This window comes from Pseudonaja textilis, chromosome 3 (genome assembly GCF_049901715.1).
Source record: "Pseudonaja textilis isolate UNSWEBS1 chromosome 3, rPseTex1.2, whole genome shotgun sequence".
NCBI lineage: Eukaryota > Metazoa > Chordata > Lepidosauria > Squamata > Elapidae > Pseudonaja > Pseudonaja textilis.
Window position 1 is genome coordinate 184,872,575 of NC_141992.1, and position 17,391 is coordinate 184,889,965.

Here is a 17,391-nt window from a genome sequence, read left to right on the forward strand (position 1 = left end):
GCAACCTAAATGGAAATTAAATCAAAAAGCAGAAAGTTCCAGTTGTGTTTATTCTGTTATTCCTTCCAAATTCATCTATGGCAGTAGAAGTGATTTAATTTTTTTTTTTTAAAAAACCAACCTTTTAATGACAGTACTGTGGGTGGCAAGAAAGGCCACAGTTAATGACAGGCCACAAACATATGGAAAGTTCTGGATTTCGATCCACGATTTTCCCAATTTTTTTAAAAAAAATTGGGGAAGAATCCTGCTTGAGAATGTATAAACCTGTACAACAGTTTAATCTTGTGTAACAACAGACTTGTTCTCCTGTGCTTTTCTATGACCGTAGTGAAGATTTGATCTGATTTGAATTGTTCTCAAATTGAATCGAATTGTTCTCAAATCATCCACCTAAGATGATTGTGTGCTACCTATTTGCTTTGCTTGAATAGGAAGCAACTTGTGTAATGTCACACAAACCTTTACAATAGGAATACTGCTGACTAATGATGTCCTGTAAGAGGGCAGAGGGAATTCAAGGACAAAACTGGGCTGTGGTTTTTCAGAAGTATAGATCAGCAGTTTCTGTCTCATGTTGTACAAAAATGCTTCGAGGACACAATATGTGACATTGCAACGCAAGGCTTCAGTGTCAGTAATGGCAACGCAATGTTGCAGAGAGCAGAGCATCTCCAAGCAGCCAAAGGCTTTCTTTCCCAAGTATAAGAGAAGCTACTCTATGATTGTAAGCCTTAAGGTGATGCTTCAAAACAGTCACAACGGAAGCTGTTCATTTCATGGTTAGGTCGAAAGGAGTCCGATAAATCAACAAAGGAAAATATTTATAGCTCAGGGTTGAAAAGAGGGGCCATGATGATGTTACCTAGTTTGGGTAATGAGACATCTGTAAGAAGAAAAGATTGGACAACCGTTTGTCTGAAATGGTATAGTGTTTCCTGCCTGAGCAGAGGGTTGGACTAGAAGACCTTCAAGGTCCCTTCCAACTCTGTTATTCTGTTTTGTTAAAACCAAGTTCAGAGAATACCAAGCACAGCTGTGGTGGCGCAGTGGTTAGAATGCAGTATTGCAGGCTAATTCTGCCAACTGTCAAGAGTTTGATCCTGACCGGCTCAAAGTTGACTCAGCCTTCCATCCTTCCGAGAACGGTAAAATGAGGAGCCAGATTGTTGCGGGCAAGAGGCTGACTCTGTAAACTGCTTAGAGAGGGATGTAAAGTACTGTAAAGCGGTATATAAGTCTAAGTGCTATTGCTCAGTCAGATAAATGCTAAGTAAGCAAATTAAAACCAGAAGAGGGCTAACTTAAGTGTACTCTGTGCAAGCGTTAAACCACATGGTTTACACCAGGGGTGTCAAACTCACATCATGGCGGTGTCACATGATCTATCAGGACTTCTCCCCCCCTTTGCTACACCAGGCGAGGGCGTGGCCAACGCATGATCCATCTGCCCCGCGGGCCACAAGTTTGACAGCCCTGGTTTATACTGAGCTAAGAGGTGGGCCACTCTGGATCCTAAACATAGTGAGCCAACACAGCCATCGCTTATCTAAAAGCAGCATATCCCGAAAGAGAGTTTTAATTCAGAAGTCAGCTTGGAAGAGGCTTTCCAGTCAGTTATAATTCCTTAATGGTAGCTGGGCTGTTTTAATAAATCTAGCCATATGTTTGGAATTTGCAAATACTGCCACCAGCACCTGCAAGGATATTGCAAGCGAAACTCCAGCAACAGATGGAGGAAACATTCTTCCAAAACGTTAACTTAGGAAGCAGCTGGGTCAGACAGTAGAATGTGTTCAAAAGCCATGCAAAGTACTTTCACATACACGCTAAACTCCACGGCGCATGTAAAAAGGCCCCTGTCTCAAACCTCCAGGCTGCCTTCCTCCGAGAGGCTCCTCCATCTGCAACCACTGTTACTAATAATAGGAATCATGTGTGCTTATCAAAGTCTAAGACAGGCTCCTTTGATCTGGCATTTGTTACTAGTTAAACCTAACTTATCCCGCATACTGTAACAGCACTCCCTTCTTCTTCGCAAACAATGGTCCAGCTCTCCCATTTGCGATAAGGAGTGCAAGGCTTTCTGATCTCACATTCTGTACATCCTGTTTCCACTGCTTTGATACATTAGAAGCAACTTTGGCAAGGACAGCACACGGAGAGAGAGGGAGGGAGGGAGGGAGGAGGGAGAGAGTGAGCGGAGAGAGTGAGAGGAGAGGGAGAGGGAGGGAGAGGAGGGATGGAGAGAGAGGAGAGGGAGGGAGAAGAGAGAGGAGGGAGGAGAGAAGGAAAGGGAGGAGAAGGGAGAGGAGGAGAGAGAAGGAGAGAGGGAGGAGAGAGAGAGAAGGAGAGGGAGGGAGAGAGAGAGAGAGGAGGGAGGAGAAGGAGAGGGAGGAGGAGAGAGAGAGAAGGAGAGGAGGGAGGAGAGAGAGAGGAGGGAGGGAGAGAGGGCGGAGAGGAGAAGGAGAGGAGGAGAGGAGAAGGAGAGGAGGGAGGGAGAGGAAGGAGGGAGAAGGAGAGGGAGGAGAGAGAAGGAGAGGGAGGGAGGAGGAGAGAAGGAGAGGGAGGGAGAGAGAGAGAGGGAGGAGAGAGGGAAGGGAGGAGAAGGAGAGGAGGGAGAGAGAAGGAGAGAGGAGGAGAGAGAGAAGGAGAGGGAGGAGAGAGAGAGAGGAAAGGGAGGGAGAAGGAGAGGGAGGGAGAGAGAGAAGAGAGGGAGGGAGGGAGAGAGAGAAGGAGAGGGAGGAGGAGAGAGGAGGAGGGAGGGAAGGAGAGGGAGGAGAGAGAGAGAAGGAGAGGGAGGGAGGGAGAAGGAAGGGAGGGAGAAGGAGAGGAGGGAGAGAGAAGGAGAGGGAGGAGGGAGAGAGAGAAGGAGAGGGAGGGAGAGAGGAGGAGGGATGGAGAGAGAGAGAAGGAGAGGGAGGGAGAGAGAGAGAGAGAAGTAGAGGGAGAGGGGGGGAGAGGGAGGGAGGGAAGAGAGAGAGAGAGATCATGATCATTATAATAGAACCAGCAAATCGGCCATGGTATCACTTCTCCACTGGAATCAGGCTTTGCTCACTGTAAACAAAGAGGATACTACAGCATAAGTAGGGCATATTTGCAGGTCCCTCACATCTATCCTTAAGGAGTGTCAACAGCTGATATTTAGCCAATCAAACTGTTTTTACTGCATTACCAAGAGCTCCTTCAGAAGTTGTTCCAAACGGAGCCAGACTTGGCATTTACATTTCAAAAAAAAAAACCACACAAAAAAGGATTTTGATGCTCCGATTCTTAAGAATACCTACTATCTGAAATGGTATTCATATAGGGTGTCCTGTTTGAGCAAGGTGGGTTGGACTAGAAGACCTCCAAGGCCCCTTCCAACTCTGCTGTTCTGTTCTGTTACTAATTCTGCGTAGACGAAGGCTTTGTTTCTAAGATATTTAATTCAATTTCCCCAATTGGTGCCTCTTTTGAAGCCTTGGGCGATCACTCCCCCACCAGCTAGCGCAGCATTAGCCATACTGTCTTGGGGAAGAAGAAGGGGGAAAAAAATAAAATAAACCCAGAGCTGGAAGCCAACACATCTGGAGGGCTCCAACTTGGAGAAGACTGTATCCAAGCCAACTCCTCCTCTCCCTTTTGTATCAGAGCAAAAAAAAAACTACCATATGAGTCAGGAATACCAACACATCTGAAAACCACTGATCGGTACAAACAGAAATGTGCCACGAGATTCTTTCTTAGACCAAGGAGACAAGTTGCCAAGAGTGTTTTAGCCAAGCTCACAGAAATATCTTTCAAAATTAGGGCCAAATAAAGAGGGAAGAAATGGAAAGTTCTAGAGGCATCAGAGCAGCATCACTGTACTGGAAGGAGGGCGACAGATGAAAGGAGCCTTTGGCGTGCCCACGTTACATCTGTATATATTTTCAAGAGTAGCATCGCTATTGCGCTGCTGGGTGCCAAATTTATGCAATTTAGGCTTCCGTGAAGGGATGTGCCTTTGCTTCCTGTGTACAAAAGCCAGTGTTAAATGGTAAATAGGAAAATAGGTAAAGGAACACACCGTCCATCAGAAAAAAAGAGAAGGTCACTCCATAGACAAATTACATAAAATCCTGCAGACCTTCCCTTCTGTTTTTTTAAAAAAAACAGATCTGAGATGTTGAATGCCCCTTTTGACAAGGAAGTAGGAGGGAGAGTGCAGGAGGCTAGCCTGCGTTTTGTTCCCCCTGAAATGAAAGGAAACCAACTTTAAAGGAAATGTGCAAGTTGGAGAACATCTGCTGCCCACAACTTCCAACATGAAACACTTGCTTTTTCTCTCGACTCTCTTCCCTCCTCTCGTTTCATATCTGCGCATTTTTACTTTGCACAACCAATAGGACTATGCAGCAGATAATAAGAAATCTCTACCTGCAAACAAACTAATCCAACAGAACAAGAATTGCTCACATTGTTTCAGGGATACGGAGCGGGGGGGGGGGGGGCAACTCCAAAATAGGATCCGTTAAATATGATCACAAACACATACACATCTCATCAGCCCCCAGCACATAAACAGAATATGCCTGACTCAATCCTTCACCCTCAGAGAGAAGTAAATAGGTTACCTATAAGCATGTTCTGAAGGTCAACCAATGCAAGCTTTTTCACATAACCTTTGATATAGTTGGGGAGCAGTCGGAAAGAAAGAAAGGTGACAAAAAGGTACATTTTTAGGACCCCCACTGTTCCTCCCCCAACTCTCCCTCTCCCAAGTGGCTGCAGAAACGGACCCTTTAACCCACATTATACCTGAATCCGGACCCTCCTCCCCAAATTCACCAGATCTTCTGACACGATGAGCTGTAAATCCAGCACAGATGTTCATGCCCAAAACCAAACCGAGCAAGGAGGTTACCTGGAGGAAAAAAAAAGACGAAGAAGAGAGAAAGCCAGAGAGAGAGAAAAGAGGGGAAAAAAAGAAAGAAGTTAATAAAACGAAGCAAGCTCCTATCTTCCTTCCTTCTTCTTTTCCTTCCTTCCTTCTTTTTTTTTCTTTCTTTCCTTTTTTCCTTCCTTTTTTCTTTCTTTTTCTTTCTTTCCTATCTTCTTTCCTTTCTTCCTTTCTCTTTCTTTCCTTCTTTCCTTGCTTTTTTCTTTCTTTCTCTTTCTTTCTTTCCTATCTTCTTTCCTTTCTTCCTTTCTCTTTCTTTCTTTCCTTCCTCTTTCTTTCTTTCTTTCTTTCTTTCTTTCTTTCTTTCTTTCTTTCCTATCTTCTTTCCTTTCTCTTTCTTTCCTTCTTTCCTTCTTTCCTTCCTTCCTTCTTTCTTTCTTTCTTATTCTTTCTTTTCTTTTCTCCTTCCTTCCTTCCTTTTTCCGTTAAGGGCATTTCTACGATTTTGCAGCATAGCAAAACAGTTGCTCCGACGGGTCATCCCGTCTCCTTGCCGAAGGAGTGAAGAAAAAGAAAAAAAGCCACACTCAGCGGGGACACATTTCATCCGCTACCAGTTCTAGGATCGGAGCACCGTTTCTTGCCTGGCATCGGCGGGTGGGGAGGGGATGGGGAGGCTCTCGCCCTCCTGCCTGCCTGCCCGCCAAGCCAAAGGGGGGCTCCCCTACCGTACCTGGTAGAGCCGCAACCCGCTTGCCTTGGCCATCCTCCTGCCGCTGCCTGGCCGAGGACTGGAGCCTCCTTGGGCAAGAATCCGAGCGCGGCGCTCTTGTTTGCCCAGCCCGTCCGGCTGCAACTAATCCCACCTGGGGAGGTCGGTCGCTTCCCCGTGATTTGTCCAGGGGGAGGTTTCATCACGTCCCGCTTCACAAATCGCAGCGCGCCAGGGCCCCAAGCCGCAGGCATCGCCCGCCCATCCAACCCCACACACACGCACGCACACACACCCCTCCAGCCACTCCGAATCCCCCTCGCACCCGTCTCGGGGCTCCCGCCCGGGCCGCGCCGCCAGGGGCTCGCCTCGCAGGGGCCCCCGAGGCCATGACCGCCCGGATCCTTCGCGCCAACGTAAGCGGGGATGGCGAGAGAGGGCGGCGGGGCTGTGCGCGCGCACTCCCATCGCTGCCTCGGAGCGGATGGTTTCCTCAGGCGCCGGTGTGGAAAGGCGAGAGCGAGCGATGTGGGCTTCACGAAGGGGTCAGAGAGAGAGAGAGAGAGAGAGAGATGACACAACACAACATAATCAGAGTTGGAAGGGACCTTATAGGTCATCTAGTCCAACCCCCTCCCCCAAGCGGGAGACCCTACATCACAGACGATACCGTTACCCTTCAAAAAGACCTTGACTATGTATCAGAATGGTCAAACAAATGGCAGCTTCAAATCTCAACAAATAAATGCTCTGTCTTACATACTGGCAAAAAAAAAATCAGAAAATAAAATACAGGCTGAATAGTCAAGACCTTGTTGATGATCCATACTCTGTCAAGGACCTTGGAGTACTCATCTCAAATGACCTAAGTGCTAGAGCCCACTGTAACTACATAGCCAAAAAGGCGTTAAGAGTTGTTAACCTAATCTTACATAGCTTTTTCTCTGGTAATATCACACTAATAACTAGACTAGAGCATACAAAACATTTGCTAGACCAATACTCGAATACAGCTCATCAGCCTGGAACCCACATTGCATATCTGATATTAACACAGTTGAGAAAGTCCAGAAATATTTCACAAGAAGAATTCTCCACTCCTCTACTCGTTGCAGAATACCTTATGCCACCAGACTCGAAATTCTAGACCTAGAAAGCCTAGAACTACACCGCCTTCGGTCCGATCTTAGTATATAAAATTATATATTGCAATGTCCTGCCTGTCAATGAATACTTCAGCTTCAACCATAACAACACAAGAGCACACAATAGATACAAACTCAAGGTTAATCGCACCAAACTTGATTGCAGGAAATACGACTTCAGCAACAGAGTGGTCAATGTCTGGAATACTCTACCTGACTTTGTGGTTTCTTCCCCAAACCCCCAAAATTTTAACCTTAGACTGTCTACTATTGACCTCACCCCTTTCCTAAGAGGTCTGTAGGGGGCGTGCATAAGCGCACCAACGTGCCTACCGTCCCTGACCTATTGTTTCTTTTAATTTTTTTTTATTTTTATTATATGTATCCATGTATTCATAACTATGTTTTTACTTATACCTATTATCTTGTAAGCAATTGACAAAATAAATAAATAAATAAACCATTTCTGACAAATGGCAGTCCAGTCTCTTCTTGAAAGCCTCCAGGGATGAGCCTCCCACAATTTCCGAGGGCAAGCTGTTCCATTGGTTGATTGTTCTCACTATCAGAAAATTTCTCCTTATTTCCAGGTTGAATCTCTCTTTGATCAGTTTCCATCCATTATTCCTTGTCTGGCCTTCAGGTGCTTTGGAAAATAGCTTGACCCCTTCCTCTTCTCTGTGGCAGCCCCCTCAAATATTGGAAGACTGCTATCATGTCTTCCCTGGTCCTTCTCTTCACTAGCCTAGTTCCTGTAATCGTTCGTTGTATGTTTTAGCCTCCAGTCCCTAATCATCTTGGTTAATCTTCTCTTCACTCTTTCTAGAGTCTCAACATCTTTTTTATAGTATGGTGAGCAAAATTGGATGCAGTGCTCTAGGTGTGGTCTTACTTTATAGAGTGGTATTAGTATGTCCCTTGATCTTGATTTTATCCCTCTATTAATACAACTTAGGATTGCATTAGCTTTTTTGGCGGCTGCTGCACACTGCTGGCTCATATTTAGCTGGTTGTCCACTAAGCTCCAAGATCCCTCTCACAGTTACTGCTATTGAGCCTGGTTTCACCCAGACTATATGTGTACTTTTGGTTTTTCTTGCCTAAGTGTAGGACTTTACTTTTCTCTATATTGAATTTCATTTTATTAGATATGGCCCAGTGTTCTAGTCTGTCAAGATCCATGTGGATCTTGAGCCTATCTTCTTCGGTGTTAGCTATTCCTGCAAGCTTAGTATCATCTGCAAATTTGGTAAGTTCCCTTATCTAAGTCATTCATAAAGATATTGAGTACTGGGCGTTAAGACCGAACCTTGTGGCACCCCACTGCTTACTTCCCTCCTTGTAGATTTAGTCCCATTAAGAACTACTGAGAGACAGAGAGAGAGAGAGAGACAGACAGACAGACAGAGAGAGAGAGACAGACAGACAGACAGACAGAGAGAGAGAGAGACGCTTTGGCTGGGAGCGGACAGACCAGACAGGACTAGGGGGTAATACAATAGAAAAGACGGGATGGTCTTTGAAGAAAAAAAAAAAACCTGGACAGTCAGTTGTCTGAAATACTATATATACTAATAGGGTCTCCTGCTTGAGCCGGGGGTTGGACTAGAAGACCTCCAAGGTCCCTTCCAGCTCCATTCTGATAGCAGTCTTTATTAGTAAAGGAGAAAATGTGCAGCTCAGGGTTGACTCTGAGCTTGTCTAGTGAAGAGAAGGACCAAAGGAGATATGGTAACAGTCTTCCAATATTTGAGGGGGCTGCCACAGAGAAGAGGAAGGGGTCAAGCTATTTTCCAAAGCATCTGAAGGCCAGACAAGGAATAATGGATAATTGATCAAGGAGAGATTCAATCTGGAAATAAGGAGAAACTTTCTGACAGTGAGAACAATCAACCAATGGAACAGAAGTTGCCCTCGGAAGTTGTGGGAGCTTCATCACTGGAGGCTTTCAAGAAGATACTGGACTGCCATCTGTCAGAAATGGTGTAGGGTCTCCTGCTTGGGCGGTGTGTGTGTGTGTGGACTAGATGACCTACAAGGTCCCTTCCACCTCTTAATCTGCTAGCTTGTTTTCTTGCAGATGTTTCATTTGACCAAACTAGGTAACATCATCAGTGTTATTGGAAGATACCATAGCAGTCGTCCAGTATCTGAGGGGGCTTCCACAAAGAAGAGGAGGGGGTCAACCTCCAAAACCCTTGGAGGCAGAACAACAACGCTCCACTCTTCCAGGGAGCCCTCCATCCAGATGTGGGAACACATATTTGTATTCTCTGTTGCAAGACAGCTGCCTTCTTCTGATTAAAGAAGCGACACCCCACTTTTGACACACGGTGTGATTAGGGCTAGACAACCGGCCCAGAGGTTGAATCTGGGACCTTGCAAAGGTCCCTGAACTACAATTCCCAATGTCTATGGAGATTCTCAGTCATCCAGGTCATAGTTGTCTCAAAAGGGCTTTCCTCCCCCTGCAAAGCAACTGGTTCAGTGGTGGGATTCAACATTTTTTACTACCGGTTCTGTGGGCATGGCTTGGTGGGCGTGGCAGGGGAAGGATACTGTAAAATCCCCATTCCCTCCTCACCCCACTGACCTGCTTTCCAGCTCCGTTCTCCTGTGCAGGGCAACCAAAGGACACCCAGCCAGTCAGCTGGGACTCGGGAGGCAGAGAATAGATGGGGGCGGGGCCAGTCAGAGGTGGGATTTGCCAGTTCTCTGAACTACTCAAAATTTCCGATAACGGTTCTCCAGAACTGGTCAGAACCTGCTGAATACCACCTCTGAGCTGGATGGTTTATTATTTGAAGAGGAAGAAGACGACGTTTCGCTTCTCATCTAAGAAGCTTCATCAGTTCAACTACAATTCCAAATGTCCCAAAGGTGCTTTCTTTCAAAGGAAAAACAAAGTCCAGTTGCCTTTTTGTGGTGGGGGGGGGGGGAAGCACCTTTGGGACAACCATGACCTGGATGACTGAGAATCTCCATAGATACAACTCCCAATGTCTCTCTTCATTGAGCGGGCAGCTGTGGGTGTTGCTGGGAATTGTAGTTCCCCATCTTCCGTGGGTTTACAGATCCCCGCTTTGAAATGTAACCTCTGTAAGATACACAGTTGGAAGGTTAAGGTGGGTTGTTGGGTGCTGAGGAGTGAAGCGGTGCATTTCATGAGACCTCTGGAGGAGAATGAAAGTCGATGATGCTGACCTGGATTTGAGTTCCCTATGGTTTAAAGGTTTAGTGCTGAATGGTTTACATTTGGCCAATAGAGAAAAAGGTCAAAACAGGACCCAATGTGGGTTGGTCACTAGGACCAGAGGTTTGTCTTTTGAGCTTTTGGATTCGTGCTATAGCCCATCTTCAGGGAACTTCTCTCTAAGCTAGGGAGAAGTTCCCTGAAGATGGACTATAGCACCAATCCAAAAGCTCAAAAGACAAACCTCTGGTCCTAGTGACCAACCCACATTGGATCCTGCAACATTATCCTGGGATACGTGTATTCACTTTCAAAACAATATATGTAGGGATCTAGATTGGGTCCAGATGCAACTATGCCTCATGTCATGCCCTTGGTAGAGTTGGACTCTGAAGGAGAGGAGGAACAGCTGACAGGGAGTGGAAGTATGGCTCCGGAGGTTGTGGAGGAGGCTGGGGAAGGGCAGAGGCTGGCTGGGCAGTCAGAGGAAGAACCAGGCCTATCCCTTCTTCATCCTATGACACACAGGGAGGAACGGAGAAGGAAACAACTTGGCTTACGAGAGAGGAAGCGGCCATGATCCCCCTCATTGGTTGCAGCTGGGGAGACTAGTATATAAGGGAGATGATTACAACACAGCATTGCCAGAAGCAAAGCGTGTTTTATCATGGGCTGAAGTTATCTTGGTTGACGTCCTTCCAACAGACTCTGCCTTGTTATCTCCTTGAATTTGGTAATTACTTATCCTTGTCCATTGTGGACATTTCATCATTGTAGTTTGTTTGGTTTTTTTTTTTATTTCACCTCTATTTGCTCATTAAGTTTGGACTGTATTGCTTTCTTTTGAAGACTTTTTGAGTACATTTTATCTCCAACTGAGAATTACTGAACAGTGGGGCCAAGTTGGAGGCATTAAAGGACATTTATTTGTGTTTTGGATTTTGTTACATTTGTGTTACAATCTGGGTCATCACACCTCATTGCAACCAATAGGACTTAAGCCTACAATGGCTAACTGAAGCATCCATCAGTTCCAGAAGGTCTTGCTTTGAACTCAACTAAATGCACACAATCTAAGGTGAAAATTAATCCTTAGCATTTGTGATAAGGTGCGTGTTTCGTGCTCCAGGCTCGGTTTGCTATTCAACGATGTCATTTTTTTAAGAAGTTGCTGTCCCCTCCTGAACTCTGTATCAGGGACACCGTCTGTGCTAACGAAACATTTGATTGCTTCCTGCACCCATCTAATTGGCAAGGTCACATGGGTTGAAAGTGAAGGATTGTAATTGGATAGCTGTTCCCTCCCATCAGATTACTTATCCTGGTCCACAACTGTTCGAAGCTGCGGCAACACTGGAAAAAAAAAGTGATTTATGGTTGTTATAGGGTCCCGAGAGTCACTACTCCAAATCTGGGCCCTTGGGAACTAGCGCAGATTTATAAGAATCCCACGGTCACATGATCGCTACTTGCACCCTTCCCAGCCAGCTTCCGACAAGCAAAGCCAATAGGTATATCCAGATTTGCTTAATGACTTCATGCTTCACTTAATGAATATGGTGGCACAGTGGTTAGAGTGCTGTACTGCAGGGCTGCTTCTGCTGACTGCCGGCTACCTGCAATTTGGCAGTTTGAATCTCACCAGGCTCAAGGTTGACTCAGCCTTCCATCCTTCCCAGGTCGGTAAAATGATTGTTGGGGGCAAGAGGCTGACTCTGTACACCGCTTAGAGAGGGCTGTAAAGCATAGTGAAGTGGTATATAAGTCTAAATGCTATTGCTATTGCTAACAACCATGGCAGAAGTCATAAAATGGGGCAAGAGTCACTTAACTACTGCACCACTCAGGCCCCTATGCTTTAGTCTGTGTTTAACTCACATCATTTGTATTTGATTTTATATTTAGGTGTTCCCTGTAAGCCATTCACAGTTGCTTTCAGTGGCAAGATGGGCATCATATAAATTGAATAAATAAGATAAACAATCACCTCACTTAGCAATGGAATGTCCAGTCCCAATTATGGTGTTAAGTTAAGGACCCCCCGCTCCAGTACTTGGTAGCTATAATTGGTCCAGAATGCAGGGGCTGAAAGAGGGTGTTTCATTTTTTCCTGGACAGCATCTCTAGTTTGGGAACTATATTGGTTACAGGTTGACTTCTCAGCCCAATGTAAGGTATTGGTTGTCACCAGAGAAGTGGCATTCAGCAGGTTCTGACCAGTTCTGGAGAACCGGTAGCGGAGGTTTGGAGTAGTTTGGAGAACCGGCAAATGCCACCTCTGACTGGCCCCATCCCCATCTATTCTCTGCCTCCCAAGTCCCAGCTGATGGGCTGGGTCTTCTTTGGTTGCCCTGCACAGGAGAGCGGAGATGGAAAGCAGGTTAGTGGGGTGGGGAGGGAATGGGGATTTTGTAGTATCCTTCCCCTGCCACGTCCACCAAGCCATGCCCACAGAACCGGTAGGTAGAAAAATGTTGAATCCCACCTCTGGTTGCCACATTTAAAGCCTTTTATGGTTCAGGACTAGATAACTTGCTCCCTGTTCATTCAAAAAGATCTGTAAAGATCCCTTTGAACTCCCATTCTGGGAGAGTGTTATCACTCAAAGGACCATGAAAACAGTGTTTTTTCCAATGTCTTTTTGGCCCCTGGTTGGCTCGTGATATGTAGAAACAAAAGTTCCAGCCTTCAATCAATCACTCTCATAATCTTCACAAAAAAGAGGGAGACAGAGATCACCTTTGATAAACTATCCTATTTACAGAGTAGATTATCATAGTGGAAAGAGTTATGGTCAGAAACTGATGGTTAAAATTTATTTGCTGAGGCAATTATTTACTAAGGTGGAGGAGGACACTCCTCCCCACCCCCGTCTGATGAAAACACTTTTCACTGAATATTTACCAACAGCCACCATATGCCAAAAACCTATTTTAAAAAGTAACAATTTGTTTAGATCCTTCAATAACAATCTTAGATATTATTACTAGATTTCAGCAGTGATGGGATTCAAACATTTTTACCACCGTTACTGTGGGCGTGGCTTAGTAGGTGTGGCTTGGTGGGCGTGGCAGGGAAAGGATACTGTAAAATCCCCATTCCCTCCCCACCCCACTAACCTGCTTTCCAGCTCTGTTCTCCTGTGCAGGGCAACAAAAGAAGACCCAGCTAGGTCAGAGAATAGATTGAGGTGGGTCAGTCAGAGGTGGTATTTGCTGGTTCTCTGAACTACTTCTTATTAAGTGATAAACTGCCTTCCCACATGCTTTTAAGCCATTATTCCACAACTGCTATCAATTAGATTGGCCCAATCTGTCAAGCCATAAGCTTGTGGTGAGACAGGCAGCCAACACATTTAATAAATAAATTAATAATAATTGATAAACGGTCTACAAATTCACAACTCGCCTGGCCTACATTAATCCAAAAGTAATCAACCGCTTTACATCACAAGGAAATAAGTGAATGCAATTTAAAAAAAAGTTAGAAGATACTGTACATTAAGGGTCATCTAGTCCGACCCTCATATTAGGAACTCACTGTTTTCTCTTTTCTTTCTTTTTTGTTTTTTGTTTTATATAAAATATAAAGAAGAAAAGAAAACAAGAAATTAAGGGAATTCACCATTTTCTCAAAAAAAAAAAATCCCCCAGTATGTTTCTTCCACACAGCTGAGTACATCCTGAATGGGGAACACTTCTCACATCTAAATTGCCATTATTAGAAGTCGCCCCCTTTCAACAAAGTTTTTGCAGGCATCTGATCTTTATATACACACGCATGTAACCCTATGATGATGCTGTCCCTTTTTCCTGCGGTTTACGTGGCAAAGCAATTCCATCTCAGCAGAAGCCTTGGTTTTTCAGCAAAATTATATGTTACATTCTCCAGAGAGATGCTTGGTTTAATTCTAAAGCAGAGCCCTAATTGCTTGCCCTGCACTGCTCTGCATTGCATGAAGAACATAGAACTGAGCAGCCGAAACATTTCTGGAACTGCACAATGGCAAGGCATAAGCTATTTTCACAAATCGCAGCGAAGCATTTCCTCTCTTTTCCGTTGGGGTGTTCGCACTTACTACCAACTCTCAAGAGCAGAAGAGAATCATATTAAAAATCATTGTTGTGCTCTGGCTAATAATTTGATGTTTATTCCATGCCATGAGGGCATGTAAAACAGTAATTTAAATTCGGGGGGGGGCGGGGAGTGAGTGAGGTGGAGAACATATAGGTCTTAAAGAACTGCTTGAGTTGTTTAATACCCCTGACGGAAATTGGGTGGTAATATACATTTGACAAGAAAGAAAGAGAGGGAGGGAGAGGGAGAGGGAGAGAGAGAAGGAAAAGAAAGAAGAAAAGAAAGAAGGAAAGACAGGAGACAAAATACATAAAAAATAAGAAATCCATATGAGACTCCCAGAATTCTGGGAGTTGAAATCCACAAGTCTTAAAATTGCCAAAGTTGAACGCCCCTGCTTTAAAAGGTATTAAACCAAAATAACCTTTCTGTCTAATAGTAAGGCTAAGCTTTAGAAAAGATTTAGAACACCCTTCAGATATGTTCTAAGTAATCATCACCATCAATTAACCAGTGGAACAACTTGCCTCCAGAAGTTCTGAATTCTCCAACACTGGAAGTATTTAAGAAGAGATTGGACAACTATTTGTCTGAAATGGTATAGGGCAGGGGTGGCCAACCTTGTGGACCTCAGGGACCACCAAACTCATAATTTTAAATCCCGGGGACCACTAATATGAATTTTGACAGATGGTGGCTTGCTGACATTGGTGGGAGAGAGAGAGAGAGAGAGATCTGATCTAACCTCTCTCTTTCTCCCTCTCCCCCCCACTCTCTCTCTCACACACACATACAGAGACAGGGGTGGGATTCAAATTTCTTAACAACTGGTTCTGTGGGTGTGGCCTAATTTGTAGGTGTGCCTTGGTGGTCATGTGACTGGCTGGGCATGGCTTGTGTGTAAATATTATAAATATTGATGTAAATATTGATTTTTTTTGGTAAAAAAAGAGCAACTTTTACCCCAAATCAGGCAAAGCAGGCGGGCAGATTGAGTTACTCACAGAATCACAGATTCATTCAGAGATCTGTGGTTTCTGCCATCAGCTAGCTCAGTCTGTCACATAAAATTTGCTTGCAAGCAAACTCACAAAAGTAACTCACAACACACCATGTATGTAAATATTGATTTTTTTATTTAAAAAGTACAACTTTTACCCAAAACCAGGCAAAGCAGGCAGGCAAATTGAGTTGCTCACAGAAACACAGATTCGCTAAGAGATCTATGATTCTGCCATCGGCTACCTGCACTGAATAATAGAAGCTTCAGTCCTAAGGAAGGTTCTTAAAAGCCGAGACGAAGATCTAAAGACTAGCTAGCAAGCAAGAAATCCAACCATTTCCTGCTTCCTAGCTAATCTAAATCTCCCAGCACAGCAGGACAGATGATGGTTGGGGGAAAAAAAAAAGGAAAAATAGCAATTTAGCGGGTAAGTTTGCCTGGTAAAGAGTGAGTGGGCAGGAAGGGTTCCTGCAGGCCATGTGGGCAACGCAGCCTTGTGTTCTCGTGCAGCCCGGATTAATTGCTTTGGGGTGGTGCTTTGGGGGTGACATTTCTCTACCAAAATTTTCTTGCTGACTACCAGTGGGCCACAGCCCACCGGTTGGCAACCACTGGTATAGGGTTTCCTGCCTGATCAGGGGGCTGGACTAGAAAACCTTCAAGGTCCCTTCTAACTCTGTTATTCTATTCTATTCTATTCTATTCTATTCTATTCTATTCTATTCTATTCTATTCTATTCTATTCTATTCTATTCTATTCTATTCTCCATTCCTAGCAATAGGCAAAATCTCTACTACAGAAAGGGTGGCAGGAATGAGAAAGAAAGACTGAAAGAGAAGTTGTTAGCCTGAGTCTTGTTGGAAGAGTTCACAACCATGCAGAGCTTTGAAACAAAGCCTTAGCTATTCCCCAGCCTCTTCCAATACTCAAAAGTGAGTCAAATGCCTATTTGGCAAGCTGATCATACTTCGCTGCACCTTGGCAGAAAATGCTGTTTACTTTCAGATGTCCCATTACCGGCACTCTCGTGTTAAACAAAGGGTTTATTTCAGGATGAGACAGAGTTCCCAATGCTTTATGGGGCCGGCGGAGAGAAATCAAGGATGCTGTCCTTGAGAATTGAGCTGGACATGCGGTCAGCTTTACCTCTGAGCAAGTTGCAAGAACTACATCACTTGAAGCCAGTAACAAATTTATTTGGGGATTCAAAATCCACATGAGGACTCAGCGAAGAGGCCACAAGGCCTGAGAGTCTCATATGAACCGGACAGTACAAGCATTAATGAAAAAGAAGTGGGCATCAGTGACTAGAATAACATGCAGAAAAGAAGCCATCTTGACACAGGGAGCTGTGGGGGAAAAAAACATTTTCCTAAAAACATTAGAAACTGTTTTTCAGCAATAGCATTCAACATTAGATAAAGCCATGATTTGCTTAACCACTCTTTTTGGATAAGGCACAACTGGTTACGTTCATACATTATACCCTACTAACTTTAGATTATACATGAGAATGACTGGATCACATAGTGCAGTAGGCCAAACCAGATGAGTTGTGCTGACAGTAAAGCAGGCCATCTCTGAAAAGTAAGAACCATAACTCAGTCTCTTGACATTCTTTTTTCAAAAATTTAATTATAAGAATACAACACGGTGTAACCATTCTGACGTTACAATTGTTATGCATATATACATCTGCCACACAGTCCTTACTATTCTGTATAAACCTTTCTGATCTTCATGTTTTACATAAGCTCCCTTGTTAATTGTTCCATGATTCATTGATGTTCATTTAGGAATAGTGTGGACCAAAGCTTTTCTTTTTTATTTATTTTTTACTTTAACTATAAGAATACAACATGGTGTAACGGTTCCAATGCTACAATTGTTATACATATATAAATGTTACTTCACCATTTATTATTCTCTTGTTTGATACATTGTTTACTAATTATTCTAATCATCATAGCTGTTCTATTCTATTCTCCATTCCTAGCAATAGGCAAAATCTCTACTACAGAAAGGGTGGCAGGAATGAGAAAGAAAGACTTCTTCTATGCAACCACTGATAAAATATATTCCACGTTTCATAGTACTCAGATTCCCCCTTGTTTTTTAATTGCAAAGTTAACCTGTCTGCGCCATAATTTTCCTTATTATCTCTGTTTCTGGCGGTAAGCTCTCCTTCTTTCAGTATATATTATTCTAGCCGCAGTTAACACATGTACTATCAGACAAATTAAATCCTTCCTATATCCTTCTGGTATTATTCCTAGGAGGAAAAATTCCAGCTTAAATGGAATACATTGTCCCATCATTTGTTCCACCCATGTCTGGATCAGTCTCCAATACTTTTTTTTTGCAGCATTGCAGGTCCACCACATGTGAAAAAA

At 44.1% G+C, this 17,391-nt stretch overlaps 1 protein-coding gene across 11 annotated transcripts in view; it reads right to left on the reverse strand.

Moving 5' to 3' along the window:
* Positions 1-17,391, reverse strand: part of ENPP2 (ectonucleotide pyrophosphatase/phosphodiesterase 2) — a 97,963-nt gene that overhangs the window by 53,655 nt on the left and 26,917 nt on the right. For 4 of the 11 annotated variants that reach the window (XM_026703599.2, XM_026703598.2, XM_026703597.2 and 1 more), the window contains exons 1-2: positions 5,601-5,989; positions 4,786-4,891 (exon numbers count right to left, since the gene is read on the reverse strand). In XM_026703599.2, the coding sequence (XP_026559384.2) occupies positions 4,786-4,891; positions 5,601-5,633 (139 nt within the window). In that variant the 5' untranslated portion in view covers positions 5,634-5,989. Of the gene's footprint in view, positions 1-4,785; positions 4,892-5,600; positions 6,113-17,391 lie in introns of those variants that run through there. The other 7 variants (XM_087931669.1, XM_087931667.1, XM_026703596.2 and 4 more) reach the window with 5 other exon arrangements.